The 19,765-nt window shown below is 40.6% G+C and overlaps 1 protein-coding gene across 1 annotated transcript in view; it reads left to right on the plus strand.

Annotated features, from left to right (window-relative positions):
- Positions 1 to 18,200, plus strand: part of trpc5a (transient receptor potential cation channel, subfamily C, member 5a) — a 118,642-nt gene extending 100,442 nt beyond the window's left edge. Inside the window, exons 15-19 of the mRNA XM_038730907.1 lie at positions 721 to 916; positions 1,587 to 1,796; positions 9,721 to 9,762; positions 13,399 to 13,488; positions 17,178 to 18,200. Coding sequence (XP_038586835.1) covers positions 721 to 916; positions 1,587 to 1,796; positions 9,721 to 9,762; positions 13,399 to 13,488; positions 17,178 to 18,200 — 1,561 coding nt within the window. The remainder of the gene's footprint in view (positions 1 to 720; positions 917 to 1,586; positions 1,797 to 9,720; positions 9,763 to 13,398; positions 13,489 to 17,177) is intronic.
- Positions 18,201 to 19,765: the final 1,565 nt, after the last annotated feature.

Consider the following 19,765-nt stretch of genomic DNA (forward strand, 5'->3'; position numbering starts at 1 on the left):
CCTCAACTCCAGCAACTACTCAGTGGAATAAGCAACACTCATACTGGAAAAGACACATGTATTACAAATTTGCAAGTAGCTCCTTTAAAGTTTTGGTAATCTGTCATCCTCCAATCAAAGGGATTTTGATGATTGAGGGAGTCGTGACCAATCTTGTAAACTGTCTTGTGACTTGAGCTGAGTGAGAGGCAATCATCTGCTTCTGTTTGCTGTTATTTACCTTCTCTGGTCTTCATACCAGTTAGAGAGACGTGACACATGAAAATGAGCGTCAGAGTTTAGTTTGTTCTGCCCAGATTTACAGACACAGGGAACTTCTGTCTGACACATCTTAACGTGTGAAAGACGTGTAATCACTGTTTCTTGTTTTTGGTTTGAGTCACATACAAATAACCTGATGTCAGCCTCATCGTCTGTGATCATTTGAATGTCTATGAAATGGTTCATCAACTTAAATTCGTTGATTGCTCATGAAGACACCCTGAGAAAGATGAAGAAACATGAAGTGTGTATCTTAAACTCAAAAAATCACTGTGAACTAAGTACTGTAACAACTCTACTCAAACTCTAAAAGTTATTTGTATGTGTCACATTAAGTTGTGTTTTCCTCTCTTTTCCTCTGAGGTCTGATTCATAATTAATGTCTGACTTTGTTGTCCTTTTATTGTCTGTGTCTGAGTGCTTTTAGAAAGGAAACAAAAAGTGTCTCTTGTTCCTCAGGTTATTTGAGACTCTTCAGTCTCTGTTCTGGTCGATATTCGGGCTGCTGAACCTGTACGTCACCAACGTGAAAGCCCGGCACGAGTTCACAGAGTTCATTGGGGCGACCATGTTTGGGACATACAATGTCATCTCGCTGGTGGTTCTGCTCAACATGCTCATCGCCATGATGAACAACTCCTACCAACTCATCGCTGTGAGTCTCAACATTTAATTCTCTTTGTCCAGTAAATTTCCCAAGGATTTGCAGGTTCCAGCTTCTCCAATGTGAGAATCTACTGCTTTTCTCTGTTTTCGTTGTAAATTAGATCATTTCAACTAAAATACTGTCATTGAATTTTCACATTAAAAGTCTTGCAGTCATCCCTTTTTATATATATATATATATATATATATATAAGATTTAAATGTGAAAAAAAGTTCAGTTTTGTTGATGTTGTAGCTTAAAAGCAATCAGGGAGAAAAGTGATCACTGCTGTTGTACAGAAGGAAAAAGAGTGCTGTGGAAACGGACATAAGACTTAATTTACCACAAGAGCTGTTGTAGGAAGTTACGTGAAATGGGTTTTTTACTTGGCTCCTGGACTTAATTTGTGTGAGATTGTCGTTATTCGAATGCTTTATATGAGAATTTCGGTATTGCAATTAACTCCCGATCTCTCCAACAGGAACGATCTTGTAGTCAGTATCTTATCTGAAAGTCCTGTAGTCTGCACTTGTTCTAAATGAACAGCTTAGTAACATCTATTAAGAATTATGTCTCTGTAATTGCTTCACCAGATTTCATTTAAAACAAGAAAGATCACCTCTCACATTGTGACATGACCTTGTGGATTCAACAAGCTGTCTTCTTTTTTTTCCTTCAGGACCACGCCGACATCGAGTGGAAGTTTGCCCGCACCAAGCTGTGGATGAGTTACTTTGACGAGGGCGGCACGCTGCCGCCTCCGTTCAACATCATCCCCAGCCCCAAGTCCATCTGGTACCTGCTCATGTGGCTCCACAACAAGCTGTGTAGGAGAGGCCAGCCGCATGGGGAGGAAACGCACAAATGTGAAAACCTCAGAGAGTTCACGGTATGTGAAATCAGAGCAAGAGGGCGCGGAGACTTACAGTTCTTTTATCCCCACTGATCATTTTAATGATATCACACATTTTGTTGTTGTTTCATGTATTTATTTTGCTATTATTTCATAATTTAAAGCTCCTTTGTGTACATTTTTATTATTATTATTATAAAATTACACACAGTGTGTGTAGTAGGGCTGGGCCAAAAATTTTGTCACAATAACAAGTTTCATATCATTTGATATCAAGTTTTATCCGAATAAATGTCAAATCAGTATTTCTTTAGTTTAAAGGCAGATTTTAGCTGATGGTTTTTCTGATGGTTAACTGTGGTTTCAAACTACTCTTTAAGGTAATGACATAACAAACACGTGATGCCAAGGATCACTGCCATCACATATCTATTTTCAGTCCTCAACAAAATTAATTTAATAGAAAAATTAAGTGCTTATTTGTTCATGATTTAAATGAATTAAATAAAACATTTATTGAACATTTGTTATACTGTAATAGAGGAAAAATATATTGCGAAAATTATCATTGTTGTTTTAGCCTCAGTGTGTAGTCCCCGGGTCAGATCTGTACTTCCATACTTGGAGTCACAAAAGTCAGATATTTTCAAATCATACACATTCAGTCAGGACTGGCGTTTCCAACCTCTTTTGCACCGAGGACTGTTATTATATTGATCATTCTGTTGCTGAACGGCCAACTTGGGTCAGACATTTGTGGGTTCAAATCATGCATGTTTAAGATTTGCTTTAGGTGTGCTCTCTCTTTGGCCTCCCAGCACACAAGTCTTGATACAGAGTTAGAAAATATGAGAGAAAAGAGCCAACCATAAAATTGAAGCTAAACAGAAACCATTCATTCTGTGTTTGTTGTGGTTACTTATATACAATAACATTTATAGACCTCTCAGCAACACACAGGTCCTCGCACAGATTTCATGTACTCCTAAATGCTTGAATATGGTGATGAGAAACTGTTTACCTCGCATACTCATGACCTGTATTTAATTTAAAATCAATATAATGTTGTTGTGGACGTGACAGGAGTGATGAAGAACACTACATTACACACTGTGCCAAGTTCCTGCAAAAACAGCCTGTAAAGTTTTAGAATTATTATTTAGTCATATATTTTCTCTGTGGCCCGGTACCAGATTTACTCAGCCAGTACCGGAGTAAAGCCCAAGGGCTGGGACCAACTAACGATGGGTGTTTATATAATATTTAATAGCATTATGTCCAGTTGAACGTGCGCTTTTTATACACAGCAGGCTTCTTCAGGATTGGCTTTATTGGTTATTTCTTTTCCTTTATTGTTTGTGTCATCCTTGTTGTTGTTTCTGTGCCTCAGCCCCCGAGAGGAACGACATTTCATTCATCTGTGTAGAAAATAAAATTCGACTGACTGTGACAAAACAAGATGCAGCTGCTCAGATCAAACCAGTGAACGCTGCAGTTATGGGACAGTCAGTCTAACTTAGAAGTTTTACGGCTGCTCCACTCCAGACCAAATTCCCAAAGTTCAGAAACTCAAGAATTAACATGTCTAATTGTTTTATTTATTTGTGTGTAGCCTAATATGCCGGCATGACCATATGCCTGTCACTGAACTGTCATGCAAACCAGCTGCTCAAACCTCACCCGGGCTAAAAGGCCATATGCTGATATTCATGTTAACAAGTCACAGGAGGATTCGGAGGCTTTACATGCAAACTGAAGTCTTGTTACTGTGAAAGTTTACAGCAGCTACATGATTTAAAAGAATGTGTTTTCTCTTAAAGGAAAACAAAGTTACCTGTGTTTTATTTGTGTGAGTTTAATGATAATACCTTGCTCACCAGTATCATTGCCTGAGTCCAACAAGCTCAGATGATTGCAGACAAACCAAAATGTTTGGCTAGATCTTGAACCTCAATATTTCCTGGGTGCTGACCAAAATGTCTAACAAGTACCAAGTCAGGTTTTTGTGAGGTCTTGTTTATATTCTTTGACCAGACATTTACCGATCTAAGTTGATGCTGCTTGTGTTAAACACTGCTGTCTTTGAGAACTTTGGTGTGTTTTGTCAAACGAACCAAAAAAGATTCATTTATTTCTCAAGTTCATTCTTGACAATGGAAATAAACACACTCTCACTCCCACATCATCACAGATGGACGCATGCTCAAGACACATTTGCGTCAGGGGAATCCCTGTAGCGTCACTTTTGAACGCTAACGATAGGAGTAGGATATTTAACAGAAAAATCTGAAAAAGTCGGGAGGCGGTTGCGTTGGACTGGTAGGCAAGAAACCGGAATTTCAACGTTTGTTTCCCGTGTGAAACAGAAAGTTTAAAGTAAATGTTTTCATTTAAGTTACGCGAGTAAACTAAGTTAAACAAGTAATGTTACTTAATCTGCGCAAGTTAAGTGACAAACGTAATTTTGCTATTTTAACCCAAACCATGATCTTTTCCTAAACCTAACCAAGTACTTTCGGTGCCTAAACGTAACCAAATTGCGACGTTTCACAATGATAAACACTAATTTTATCTCAAAAGTCTAACCAGACGTTGCATATTTATTGATGTTAACATGACTACACAACCAAAAATGGCACCCACGGCGTGAAAAAGGGAAACCAAGTGGTCTTAACCAAGCGACTATATGTGACAATTTGGAAATGTAAATTGTGGAACCACCAGTTGGACAGCTTTCCATGATAGTTGGGTCCATCTGCTGAGGAAGACCGGACAATCAAAAGCTCCAGAACAGCTACTAAATGGATCTTTGTGGGGAGATTGTTTTGCTTCAGGTCACAGGTTTCAAAAGCTGGGAAGCAAAGGCAGAAGCAGCATTGACAATCTGGTAACTGACAGAGCAAAATATGTGTTACTGTGTGATTGGAGAATGAGGGCAGGTGGGAAAGTTTGAGGGCATCTTGTGGACAGGTGGAGAATGACAATGACTGGAGAGATCCTAAGAAATGCATGGGCCAAATGAGAAGTTGAGCTGGAGACAGGGACAGAGGGGCATGCGAGTATATATATATATATATAGCTTTTAAAGAAATGTATTGGAGTAGATGTATAAAGTAGCATAGAAATACATTAACTCGGGGCCTGGAATCAGTCAGAGCAGAAGCACTCATTGACCAACATGTTCATGTACTTCCTTCCCTGAGCAGTGCGTATCGTTTTACAGATATGTAATCACACAGCACAGGGACGGACGGATCAGCTGTGTGTCTATAAGCACAGAAGGAACATCAGCGGATAAACACGTCCTGATAAACACATTTTACAGTCCAGTCATCTGGAGAGAGACTGTGAGCAAGCAGTGCAGCATGATAAGGCTTTTTCACACACAGTGCAGCTGGCATGTTCACCTCAGCTGAAGTCAGCCAGGTTATATAAGCCCACCAGCCCACATAGGTTCACAGAGTCACACAGCACTGCAGAGATCTGATCAGCGGAGAGAGTCTGTGTGTGTGTGTGTGTGTGTGTGTGTGTGTGTGTGTGTGTGTGTGTGTGTTGACAGTGTAATTAGAAAAGCAGCACACTTTATTATGGAAGGCAATGATGTGGAGAGGATGGATGCAGGTTTACATGTAAATGTGTAATTACCTATCTTTGTGAGGACTAATTTGAGTTTAAGATCTTGGGAGGACGTTTTATGGAAAGTGAGGACATTTAGGCCGCTCCTCAGTTTGGGACAGACCTTCAAAGGGCTGTTTGAGGGTTCAGACTCAGGTTTAGATTAGGTTAAAAGAGAGTTCAAATATTTAAAAGTGCTGGTAAGGCCTCAAGGGTGTGGTAAGCGTTGGGGTTAGGCATTCAGTTCTGATGGTTAAGGGGTAAGGGGCTAGGGAATGCATTACATCAATGAGCGTCCTCACTATATATATATATATATATATATATATATATATATATATATATATATATATATATATATATATATATATATATATATATATATATATATATATATATATAGTCATAGGCATAAATGTGTGTGCATTTGTTAGCGGACAGCAGGGAGAGAGTGAATGACAAATTAGAAAAGTGGACAAGTTAGACGAGTGTGAAACATGATGAAAGGGAAATGGAGACAGAGAGGGGAGACGCTGAATACGGGACTGAAATGGAGAACAACATGAAAATGTGGAGAGAGGATATTAATCAAAAGAGCAGAAGGGGATATGGGCATGATGGATGGGTGTGTGTGTGTGTGTGTGTGTGTGTGTGTGTGTGTGTGTGTGAGACAGAAGAAAATGAAATGTGTGGATATTGTAGGTATATCTGAAAAACAACACAAAATGAAGGACAGTGAACAAATAGAATCTACAATTTCTACTCAAAGATAGTGTTTAATCTTCTTAACATGAGGGAAACACTGAGTTACAACTGACCAGTAAGTACTATACAGTTTTGAGGTACATGTACTTTACTTGATTATTTCCTTTTTATACTTCTCCTCAACTACATTTCAGAGGGAAATGCGATACTTTTTACTCCGGAACATGTATTTGATAACTGTAGTTACTCTGTAGATTCAAATAATTAATACAAAATATAATCAACAAATAAGTTAGGAAGTATTGTTATGGACAAAGATAAAACTTTATTGATATCTACCCATCAGTATATACAAAAAGATCCACCTTTACCAGCTGCAATAGGAGACCTATTATACCGCCTTTCCAACCCTATATTGTAGTTCTGTGTCTCCTCTATGGCAGCTTTTTCAATCTTACAGCGGAACTTCATGCAGGCCTTCATATCAGCCTCTGTCTGAAACAAGCTGTAGATGCTCCTGTCTCTTCAAAGCCCCCTCCAGACAGTTTTAACTGCCGTTTTTGGTTAACGGGGGTGTGGTTAATAGTCGGACGTAATACATTACCATGACAACCAAAGACTAGCTGGCTGGAGTGTTCACTAACGATATGCTGTGTTAACATCACTACATTGTGAAGTTTAGTACACTGTCTGGCAGGAGTAGCTATTACTTACCCATGATAGAAACTAACGTGCGAGTATCAGCTGTTATCAATCATACAGTCGATGGTCCTGTCACGCACTGCACACGATAACTCCCCCTACGGGACTTTTATGGTGTGCTTACTGTACCGCGGGGGGTATTACTCTGTTGAACTGTATGTAAAGACTTCTGATACCATTGCCTCTGCCAATGCATTGGTAAAACAGCCATCAGTAAAATGCATGTTGCAGACTCAATATAAGACAGTGGCAAGTGTTTCAAGTGTCATCTGTCCAAGTAAATCACATGATAACTTGGTTAGCTAGCTCACAACGATGTTTATCGGTTTGATGCTCTGACTTAACGAGGCGTGACGGCGTGACAGTGCGCCTGCGGAAGCTTGGAGAATGACGTATGACTTATGGAATTACTATAGTCGTACGTTACCATCCCGTTTTAACAACTAAGCAACTTTTGCAACTTTGAGCACAAAATTAAGCTATTTGTCAAAAATTATTTGCCGGACTATGTGGGTAATCAACATTGTAAGGAAATGACTCAGAAAAATATGAAATATCATAGAAATGTCAAAATACACTGGAGGGGGGCTTTAAGGCCCCTCCCTCCAAAGGCAACTGTCTTCTGATTGGCCATTGTCTTATGTGTTTACCAGGTTGCCGCAGGGATAGGGCTACATGTTCCTTTGTGGGCGTGGCCAGCATTCTCTGCCTGGAGCAAATGTCCGTATGTGGAAAGTAGAAAAAACTGTTTAAAACAGAGCATTCAGAACAGCGGGGTATCTGAGGTTTTACTTTTAAATACTGTAACCTCATTTTTTGAAGCTTTGGCCATGTTTAACATGAACATCTGACAATGTAACATAATAGAAATGCCAGAAAATATGAAAACGCGTAATAGGTCCCATTTAAAGTGATAAACAAATAAATAATATAATGTACAGTATTTTGAAATGGGTCATTCTGAATAATGAGCACTCTTATTTTTGTTGCGTATATTTTGATGCTAATACTTTTATTTAGGTACTTTGTTTTCACATACACACTATATGTAGTGAAATTCGTTCTATGCATTCAAACCATCCACAGTAATGGGAGCAGTGGGCAGCCACTGTACAGCGCCCGGGGACCAACTCTTAATCTAAACCTGAGCCTGATTATTAATATTCAAAATAAACACATATAAAACCCTAGATATTTTCATAGAAAACACAACACGATGGCACCTGAACGCATCGCTGGTAACTTGATTTTGATGAGTGTTGTTGACAAGACAGCAAGACAGACATTCACATAACCAAAGCGTCGTGAGTGTAACTGATGAAGTGTCCTTGAGCGAGACAGTTTTCCATTTACCTCCGTCTCAGAAAACCAAATCAGTCGTGATTATTCCGAGGCATCTTAAAACTTAGCAGCACTCAAAAGTCTTAGCATGGCCTCAGTTTATCACTTCCTTCCTTATGCTGACGAACTCTTATCAGAGCACCAAAAGAGAGGTATCATCATGTTCTAGAGAAAAAGCAATCACCCACATTAACTTCAGTAATACATAAAAGATACGTGCACTCAGTATTTTCCAGGGTTATGTACATACCAAAGTGTACACGTACATCGAAAAGAACGTGGAGTAGCTCAGTGAATTTTAAAAAATAATTTGTGATTCAGTAAACACACATATGTAACACACTTGTTTTCAGGAGGAAAATAAAGATGAACTACTAATTCTCACTCCCAACATCTCACATATGGACCCTTGGTCAAGAACCTTGGCCAAGACCCCTTGGCGTCGTTTTTTAACGCCCTGGATACACCTTTAGCGTTATTTTTTGGTTATATTTAGGAAAAGATCATGGTTTGGGTTAAAATAGCTACATTACATACACCACTTAACTACTTAACTTTAATAAAAACATTCAATGTTAACTTTTTGTTATACACGGTAAACAAACACTGGTCTCCTGGTTGATAGTGTTGTTTCTGGTCCTCCATCAAGGCCAACCCCCTCCTTACTCTGACTTTTCTGTTAAATATCCTACACCTCCCTTTAGCTTTCAAAAGTGACGCTACAGGGCTGCCCTCGGTGAACGATGACGCTAACGCGTCTAGACCATTTGTCCATTTCTCACTTGGCAGTGAGAAAGGGTTGAAACAAAATAGGATTAGAAATTGGTGTGAGGCCGATCTTTAAAATATTTACCATCAAAGTATTTAATCATCCCACCAAAATAGGTACAAGTGAAGCAGTGCAAATGTAAACTACACAGCTTTGGATGCACATTTGTCAAGTTATGTTGTTTCTCATATTTCCTCTTTTCATCATCTTCCTTTGTGAAGCATGAAACGCTGCCCGAATAAAGTTCACTTGAGCTCTGCAGCATCAGTTGCAGAGTTAAAAAACTCTACCAGCTATATGGTTAAGGCTTAATGCTGTAGGTCTCTAAAAATAACCTGGATGCTCTCAGCACACTTGATTCAATTGGTTCCATCGCTCGATGAGGTGAGAAGAGCGCTTCAAAGAGAACATACTCACATTTTTGGTCATATCTGTCATTTAGATCATTGTGATTCATTGTGATCATTGCTAAAATGTAAATGAAAAGCAGAACTCCTCTCTCCAAAATGTCCCATATACATTTTTAGTGGAGAAAAATGATTTATGGGAGTTTATTACTCAGCTCCTGTAAAAAAGTGCCATTCTGTCAGCCAAAAGCAATTTGTCACCTGGTCTCTTTTGTGTAAGTTTGGTGCTATTAATCTTTTTTTTTTTTTGCGTCACTTTTTTAAAACAAAATTCATTTCAGAATGAAAGTTTGATGTAATACCGGGTTGTCTGAGAGGAAAACAAGGTAACTGAAAGCACAGGAGCCACAGAGAGGATTGAAAGCACGTGGAGAAAAAGAAAGAAAACAATGTTTAACATGATCTATTTTTCTCTTTGCAGGAACGCCACGCTGACAGTCTGATACAGAATCAGCATTACCAGGTCTGTATACCCGTTACAGCTTCATGTTTGTTTGTTTACTGTGTGTAGAGGTGTGTTTGTTTGTGTGCTAGAGGTCTTCAGAAGAACACAATCCCCCCAGCAGTCCAGTATCTGATCCAACCTGAAATGTCCCGAATCCAACTTAAAGAAATGCCTGAGATTTAGAGAGATGAGAAGAAGAGAAGATCAGTAGCAAACATGGGGAAACAGCTAGCTTGGCTATCAAACTCCACTTACCAGCGACCTCTTGTTGTCACTGCTGACCTCCAGTGGTTTAACTTGTCACCTTGCTGCAGTGATGTGGACTTGCACTGCTGGGTGTGATCACTTCTGACCACACCTATCATTAATGCTAATAACCAACTAACACTATAATGAATACATGGCCCATGATCCAGGCTTCATCTCTGTACGCTTCTTTATGTTGCCTGTACTGAAAGTGATGACGCGGGAGGAAATATTGTTGACCAGCTTCAGTACTAAATCTCCCTGTTGGGCAGTTTTTCAACGAGTGAGGCGGGCCTCCCCAGGTTGGCTCCAAACTGTTTCAGGGGAGGCTCAGTGAATTGAAGTAAAACAATATTACGACATCACATAGAAAAGCCTACATGTGTGATGTGGTTAAAGATGTCAAACAGCAATATTAGGCTATCTTGGCTCAATTGTTGAGTGTATAGAGGATCAAATAACAATAATAATGCATGTAGGAATAGAGCAAAACTAAGCAAGTAAACTAACTGAGGGTGAGGGGCCGCCTTTCCCAAGGTTTGTCTGAGGGGACGCCCACAGTCTCAGACTTTGAAATTTCTTGGTTTAGTCCACATATGTCCACTTTGGAAATTTTAAGTCAATAACAATGTAATCGATTTTCAGCTGCTGGCAAAGTAAAATCAAGTGAACTGAGGACATTTGTAGACAAAAAAGGAATTAAATTGGAGGGTACGCTTGTGTGTTTTTTTGCACCGGGCCTCCTTTTTGTCAGTGAGACGCAACTCTTTTAATGTCGGAAATATTACCTGAGACTGGTGAAGAGCGCTGGAGTCTGACAGCAAATAAAACCTCAATATTTCATATTAGAAGAACATGAGTTGATCTCACTCTTGTTAACATTCAGTCAGTGGAAATTTAAACCACCAGAGCTATCTAACGTTACTAAAGCCAGTTTAAATGGGGCTGTAACAAACCACTCTGTGACACAGCAGAAACAGTCCAAAAAGTTGTAAAACCCTTTTACACCCATTGTCTCTCACTGTCACACACAGACTGCACAAATAAAGATGAATTAAAATAATCACAAGGAAAAGCAGTAAATCCACATATTTAAGAAGCTGGAACCATAACATTTTTTTTTGCATTTAACATGGTTTGATTATTATCAAAATAGTTGCCAATTCATTTTCTAACAATTCATAAACTAGTTGTTTCAGCTGTACTTTATGTAACTGGTGGGTAGTTTAACTAATAACAGCACATGCAAAAGTCTTAATTTGTATAGAAACTAGAAACATCAATTGTCATGAATAGAAAAGACTCAAGTAAATACCTTAACTTTGTATTTAAGCACAGTCCTACATTACACCACTTTAACCGTTTGTACATATACAAACAATACGAGGGACCCACTCATAAAAACATGTCTAAAAAGTGCAAATTGAGGTACAAGTCCTTTCAGTTACTCTTTAAATCTTACAATGTTTATGTTCATGTTTTGTAGCTTGCTGTCTTCTTCTTCACTGCCTTTGCTGTCGCATTGCTACACTTTAATTTCATGGGGATGTGCGTCCTCGTGCAGGTTACAAACGAAACAGGCACTGACAGACATGAGCATCAAATATTTACTTTTATTAACGTACTTAAAACATGAGTCTCACACTCTACCGGCCACAGAAATGTGTCCGTCCAGGTAAAGAAAGTGCTCTCCTGCTCCTCATACAGCACTCTGAGGTCTTGCACTGAAGGCAATGTCAGATGAATTATGTTATGGTTCAGTGTTAAGCGTAGAAGGTGAAATGGATCGGTGTATTGGTCAAGGGCTCTTTTCAGTCTGTCTCTGAGTCTCAACAGAAGCATAACATGAAACTCATACCACTTTTTCAAGGCGTAGTTTATAGTCTGTTTTTTTACAGCAGCGAGTAAGCTCGAGAGGGTTTTATCGTCTCAGCATCAAAAGTGAAAGCAACAGCAGCGAAAACCGCAGCAAGGTCCTCTGATATAAATTAAAATGAGAGTGAGCACCTTCTTTAAACTCTTCAGAAACACAGATTATTGTTTTTGGCAGCCATGACAGCATTTCTGATGTCCAGTGTTGTGGATACGCATTTTTTCAGCAAATCAACAGAGACCGAGATCTATTTTGACACCTCAGCACTGGCAGCAACTACAAACGCAGGAAAGCCAGTACTTTGTGTTTGGCAGCGCCGATTGTCACTTTGATCACCGTCCATGCTTTTAAGAATTGTTGTAGGAATCTGCCCTTCATTTTAGTGTGTGGTGTGTTTGGCAGAGGCGGAGAGTGACAGCATGCCAGACCATCCCGTTTGGCAGTCACAGGTGTTGACTGTGGGAGGATGCAGTGTGCTACTGTGTGTGTGTGTGTGTGTGTGTACTGTAGCAGTGTGTCAGGGTTTGAATTACCACCCACTGAGCACCAAATGCTGGTGAAATTTGTCTTTGGTCTTTAAATCAATAAGGGTCACCCGCCTCATTGGCTGATTACTTAATGAGACAATAACATTTAAATTCATCGGTTAGGTTCAATTAATCTGCAAGTGAACAGGTGTCAAATGATCACTAATGGTTTTATTCATTACCATTAACAAACACTGACAACCATGAGTGTAAATTCTTCCCTGGCCCATCATTTTTCCTAACATTTATATAAAACCTTTTTTTTTTTTGAATGAAGTTTTTACGGCTGTGTCCAACCTGCATGGGCTTTATGCAAGCCAGAAAACAATACAATGTCAAACAATACAATAAAAATATCAAGAGACCATCTCTACAAAAATGTATTTACTACATAATACTGGAGAAATCAGAACAAATCAGAATCAGCTTTAATGGCCTGGTATGTGTGCGCATACAAGAAATGTGACTCCGGTCTTGTCCATCGCTGTACATACACAGAACAAGCATAAACGAAAAAAGCTCAACAAAAAACAGATATAAACTACTGCATACACATCATTCACAAAAACACTAGTGTAAGGGAGCAGAGAGCAAAAGATGAAAATAACAACAATAAAATAAAAGCCATTCAGATTTTTCACAATCTATTCCAGGGTTTTGTCAAGCTATTTTATGAACATTGACACACTTGATTCATCACAGTACGTTCAACACAAAAGAAAAAGAGACTCACTTTTGGCCTGAATATTTTTAAATCAGCCAAACAACCAGTGTACAAGGGAACAAAGATCTTTGGCCTCTAGATAAGTGATATGTAACGTATAATTCAGAGCCAGACTTTTACAGGCTTTAATGGCACATTTCTAAATCATTTTCTACTAATACAACAATAATAGAGTTAACGCACAACTCAAATATTTTCTGTTGATCAGAGGTTTTCAAACTGTAAAACAGTCAAATAACAATTAACTAAGCATGTTAAGTAATCTTTGCAACTGCCTCCAACAGGAAGTGATCCGGAGCCTGGTGAAGAGGTACGTGGCGGCCATGATACGCAGTGCCAAGACGGACGAGGGACTGACGGAGGAGAACTTTAAGGTGGGTGCTTTAAGGTGGAAACAAGCAGCTGTTGTGATGGTGATCCAAATGAATAAATAAGTAAAAAAGGAATAAAAAAGATGACAGCAAACATTGAAAGATCAAAAAGAGAAAGAAATCCTTAGGGTGTTTACACCCGCCAGCAGTGTATCTGAATCTTGTTTTGGTTTAAGGCTGTCTGACTGTCTCTGCTCACACACTACAGAGTTCAAACGATACATACAACATACGTTTGTCAATTGGTTTGCTGTAAATTATATTAGTTTGTAGCTGAGTCTGCGGAAAATCAGGTGCTCCAGTGACTGTGCATGTTTTATTGATACCAAAGGCAGAGCTGTGCCTCATCGCTACAAATATTCATTAAATGATGAAAACTACAGACTCTCCAGCACTTCTTCTCTTCGTCTGCTGCCACAAAAACTACATCTCCGATCAATACCAACAGTTCATAGTCGACGATCCTTGAGAAGAGATTCTTTGCTTTTTCCAAATCATCTGAGCCGTAATTTATTCTGAGCTGTTTTAGCGCCCGAATCTTGTTTCCCATGATGCCTCTGGAGCCCAGCCTGGGCTTTGAAGTGGAAAGTTCCTTTGGGCTTTTCAGTGCAAAAACAACATCAGGTGCACATCGAGCCGAATCTCTTTCACACCCTGAGTGTGTTTGTGTGACTGTGCATTTGCAGAAAGTGTGTGTTGAAAAGAAGTGTAACTAATATCAGGTGCATGTTGAAGTAAATCACTGTTTTATCCTCCGAGGAATAAAGCCACGTGTGCAGCATTTGGATCCCATATGGCGAGGGGGAAAAGAAAAAAGATGCAGTAGCTGTGATAATATTTAAAAAACAAAAGGATTCAAGTTTGCTGAGATTATTTCGCTCATAGCTCCTAGTTCTCTCTGGTGGACTAATCGAAGACGCTGTTTCTAAATTATCTGTAGTTGTGTTTCTTGTTACTTATTGGACAACTATATATCTGTGATAAGCTAAAAGCAGCCATTTACATTGGCCATGTGGTGAATCAGACAGGCTGCATTTCATATTGCTTGTTTAGTTCGAACCAACAGACCGAAACCCAGAGTTATTCAATTTACAATTATATAATTACACTGAACAAAATTATAAACGCAACACTTTTGTTTTTGCCCCCATTAATCATGAGCTGAACTCAAAGATCTGAGACTTTCTCTATGTACACAAAAGGCCTATTTCTCTCCAATATTGTTCACAAATCTGTCAAAATTCTGTGTTAGAGAGCACTTCTCCTTTACTGAGATAATCCATCCACGTCACAGGTGTGGCACATCAAGATACTGATCAGACTGCATGGCAGAGATGCTCACAAGTCTTTGAGCTAGAGTCCAAGTCAAGTCTCAAAAAACTGCATAGCTATAAGGAATACTGTTAACCTGTTTTATAATAATGTGCAATGTAATTAATGACAGCTTATTAAATACTGTTAAGTCAATAAAACTGTGACGTTACATAGTCAACAATAAAGCTGTAACTTACAGAGCACAACCTGTGCAATGCAGTTAATGACAGCTTATAAACTACTGTAAGTCAACACATCCTCCTGACTCTCAAATCAATAAACTGTAACCTGTTTTTAACTTACAGAGCACAACCATAATGTGCAATGCAATCACTGACAGCTTAAACTACTGTAAGTCAACACATCACCAGACTCTCAAACCAGTGTAACGTTATAACTAAATAAAACTGTAAGGCTACATGATCAACAATAAACCTGTAACCTCTTTCTAGCAAACAGTAATAATTAACGTGATGGCAGCCAGCGGGACGTAAATAATTACGTTAACCGACCACCAAGTTTGGCAAGTAAACAAACGCTCGTTCATCTTTTCATAACGAGTTAACCTCCCGTAGCTCATAGCTGAAGCAAGAAGCAAGCTAACGTTAGATGGCCAATGCTGAGCTAAACATGTTCACTCACCACATATTTGCGTTCAGCGCTTCTTTGTTTGGGTCTTGTATTATGAAGTTTTAAAGCCAAAGTTTATGAATAATTGCGGAGCAGCTGCCGGTGTTTGTTGTCCTCTGTCACATGCGGCTGCGCGCAGCAGATGTTACGTGTTACGTAAGCAGGTTATAGGGAACGGAGGGAGGGAATAACGGCAAGCTCATCAGACGTTTCCTAAAAAATAAACATTGTTCACGAGTCCCGCACCTCGAGTCCGAGTCGAGTCTGAAGTCACTGTGTGTGCGACTTAAGTCGCACTCGAGTCCGAGTCTCAAACTCGAGTCCCCATCTATGCTGCATGGGTATTACACAGGTCTGCCTTAGGCTGGCCACAATAAAAGGACAAGAAAATGATAAACGGTCTGTACTTAAATAGCGCCTTTCTAGTCTTCTGACCACTCAAAGTGCTTTACACTAAGCCTATATCGCTTTCATCCATTTACACACATTCATACACTGATGGTAGAGGCTAAGGTGCCAACTGCGCATCAGAACAGAAATCAATATTCAGCCATCAGGAGCAATTTGGGGTTTAGTATCTTGCCCGAGGACACTTCGACACGTAGATTTGAGGAGCCGCCCATCTTCCAATTAGCTGACAACCCTCCTGAGCCACAGCCGTCCCTCTGCAACAAAGCAACAAATCCTCACATGTGAGAATGTTTTCCACTTCTAGATGATAAATGTCCGAAAAGATGAATCAATTAATAGGCTAATTGTTACAGCGCTTATCTGAAAAATGTGAAATAAATTACTAAATGAAGATGGACTGGGAGGGAGAAATGACATTCAATTATAATGATGTCCTAGCATGTTATGTGTTAATTAAACGCTGCACCTGATTAGCTTCAGGGTTGAAATATCACTATTAATGTTTTACATTAGACACGTCACACAGCGTTACCTTCATCGGGGTGGTAGCTGGGATGTGACTTCACAAGACAAATATTAATCACCATAAATTTTTGGGATATATATGATTTTTTTAATAAAATGTAAAGAATATAATATTTACTTTCATTTGCACTGAACCTCACACTGGTCTGCGCCTCGGTGTGTTTCATGATCATGGAGGTAAAGACCTTAAAATGAATTAATTATAAGTGAATGAGGCAGTTTCTCAAATTGAGAGAGTTTACTTGAGCGACCCCTCTTTCTCTCTTCAGGCACACATTTATCTCACTTTCTCCACTTATCCGCTCTCTCTGTTGCTTGTCTCTCAACCTCGATCTCCCTCTCTTCACAACCATCCCCCTGAGTCCTTACCCTCCTCTTCACCCTCTGCCTCTACAAATTGATGTTTCACCTCCCCTCTCTCATTCAGTCACCATTCTCCTCTCTTCCACTTCGCCTCCTCACCTTCTCCTTTTCTGTTTTTTCGCTCATGTTTTCCCCTGAATAGCAGTTTATAAAGCTTTAGAATAAACTTTGCAGCCCTTCCTGAAATAATATGTATAATTAAATTTCTTGGCTCAACATGACAGTTTTATTTCAAAGGGAAATTTGACTTTTAGTTTGAGTTCAATTGTTGTTGTTTGTTTTTATATTTTTATTTTCGACTGTGCTGTGCTATACTTTTCTCCAATATTTACTTTGATCTCTCTTCTTTTATACCTGTAGTTTAAAATACAAAGAGACAATTTAATTTATCTTCACAAAAAAAACAGTGCGCCATCATATGAACTCGTTTTAACTCTGTCTCTTTCCAGGAGTTGAAGCAAGACATCTCCAGTTTCCGCTACGAGGTCCTCGATCTTCTTGGGAACCGGCGTCCTCCCCGGCGACATTACTCCTCCTCCAGCGAGACAGCAAGAGACGATGGCGCCATGGCCTCAGAGGACGACAGCGAATCGGGTGACGGCGGTGGAGGGAGTGGCCAGAGGTCAAAGGGCGTGACCTTCATGACCCCGCTGGAAGACGACGTGAAGCCGACACCCACGCACGGCGTGTCTGCCTTGGTGCGCTCCATTTCTGGAATGACTCAGATAGAAGGAGGGGGAGAAGGTGAGGAGGGGGAGCTGGAGGAGGGCATTGGATGGGGGGAAGAGGAGGAAGAAGAGGAGGGGAAACCAAAGAGCAACGGGCTGAAGACAACCGTCATCCCTCCATCCTCCACCACCGTCCTCCCCTCCCCGTCATTCTCCTCGTCGTTCTCCTCATCGTTCGCTCGTACGAGGACCCGCCTGCAGCGCATCTCAACTCCGAGCGCAAAGACAGACTCTTTCAAGCGCCTCTCCTACCTGTTCTCACGCTCCAAGCGCAAAGCACCACCCATGCCTCTCCCCCTCCAGTCCCCACCTTCCTACACCATTTCAGACGGGTTGCTCCGCCCCCTGGGGGGCCACAGCCACTCCGACTTTGGTCTCAGTAACGTAACCAGAAGCGAGACTCACCTGAACGAGGTGGGCCTCTCAGTCGACATCAATAACCCCTCGTTTTCCCCGCGGAGAACGAACGGGCGGGACTCGCTCTTGACGCTGCCCCTCCCGCCCCCGTGCCCCTGCCAATCCCTGCACTGTGCTTCCAACATGTCCGAGTCCAGCTCGCGCCTCCTGGACTCCAGCGAGGACGTTTTCCAGGGCGGAGGCGTGGGAGGAGCGGGCGAGGGCGGCATGGATGGAGGCGGGGGAAGAGGAGGGGTTATGATGATGGGCGGGTGGGTGGGACCGTGCGACGATGTCATAGAGGACAGCTGTGAGGTCATAGAGGACTCTGTCACCACACAGCTATAGGAGAGACGGACAACCAAACTGTGTTTCTTTGTTTGCAAATGGCTGCATTCAGAGGGAGAGAGACAGAGAGAAAGGCGGAGGGAGGAGGGGGGACGAGAACCCAACGGAACCTGTTCTGGAACTCAAGGTGGATGGATTCCAGAATTCAACAGTGGAATTCTAGAGAACAAGAACGGAGCGGTTGAGTGACGGTCCAGAAATGGCAGATGTTCACGAAGACAGCCTGACATTTGGTTATCTGCCCGTTTTTATTCCCGTCAAATACTTAGGCTTTGTCACGTCCTTCAGCGTCTGAGCAATTTGAAAGTCAGTCAGATTTTGGCCTTTCTTTTAACCGAGATCATGTCAAGTTCATGACATCCCAAAATAGCATGGATTTATTTGACTGGAAAAACTCCACGGTCAGCAGCCCAGTGCTAACACTCGTTACTGTCTCTTTCCATGAGCCTTTCCCGCTCGAGACTTTACATGACAAGAACATCACACACATAGAAAAATGCTTTTCTAGTCTCTGGGGATAGTTTACACTAATGAAACACTCAAACCTTTATTTAACCAGGAGAAAGCCCATTTAGATATAGTCTCTTTTTCAAGGGAGATCTGGCTAAGAAGGGCAGCTAAACAGCATTTGAGCTGCTGATGTAGTTTTTTGTTGACATATTGCTGTGGACACCTGGGACAAGTTGGCAGCAATTCTGACTTGCTCTGCTGTTGTCCATGCAGCTCTCTCAGCACATCATATTCACGGTCAGGTCCAGGTTACTTGTCATGGCTTTCACAAACAACTGTCTTCAAAAACATCTGCCATTTTCATGCCTCAGGAGAAGAGTTAAGAGGAGAGTACATATTTTTCTTCTTTCCTCTGGGAGAATCAAACAGGCATGACTAGTATGGAATTACAAGTAGCCAAAGTGACTTTTTCGGACAGGAAATATCATTAAAAGTCCCTGTTTGGTTTTCAACACATGACGCTGTCTTTCCCTTTAACCAAGCTTCAAATGTGTAATGGATTAAAAATGGAATTAAATCCTGCATTTGAATGGAGCTACCGTGAAACTCAGCCAAATGAAATGTGACTAACTTACAATTGCAAAACATCTGAGTGGACCGATGGAATAACCTCCCCTTTAACTCTGGATTTTGATGGATTTAACGCCGACCGAATCACTGGGATGAAAGCAAACGGCATGGAACCGTTGCTCTGCTGTGGATAGCCAGCACCCTCTCTCTCTGCATCAACAAGGGCCAAGGAACTTTATTTTATCCTAATAACAGTTATACTAGTAATAATTATAACGATAATAATAATAAGAGACTTCTAATAATAGTAATGAGGATCATTCTGGTTCCTAAAGACAGTCTTTGCTTCTATTTGAGTTGCCTATGATATCCTGGCTTCTCGTTCAGCTCTTCCTTAATACGTACACTTTAACCTGATGAATTAAAAATATATGGTGATATTTATTGTGAGGACGAGGGATGATGGGTGTGTGAATGGGTGGAAAGGAGGAAGAGAAGGAGAGAGGCAGGGACGAACACAGAACGTTTTCCGGATAAAAAAGGAA

The sequence above is a fragment of the Micropterus salmoides genome, unplaced genomic scaffold, assembly GCF_014851395.1.
Source record: "Micropterus salmoides isolate LMB-PRFRI ecotype aquatic unplaced genomic scaffold, ASM1485139v1 Ms_hic_scaffold_2, whole genome shotgun sequence".
NCBI classification, from domain to species: domain Eukaryota; kingdom Metazoa; phylum Chordata; class Actinopteri; order Centrarchiformes; family Centrarchidae; genus Micropterus; species Micropterus salmoides.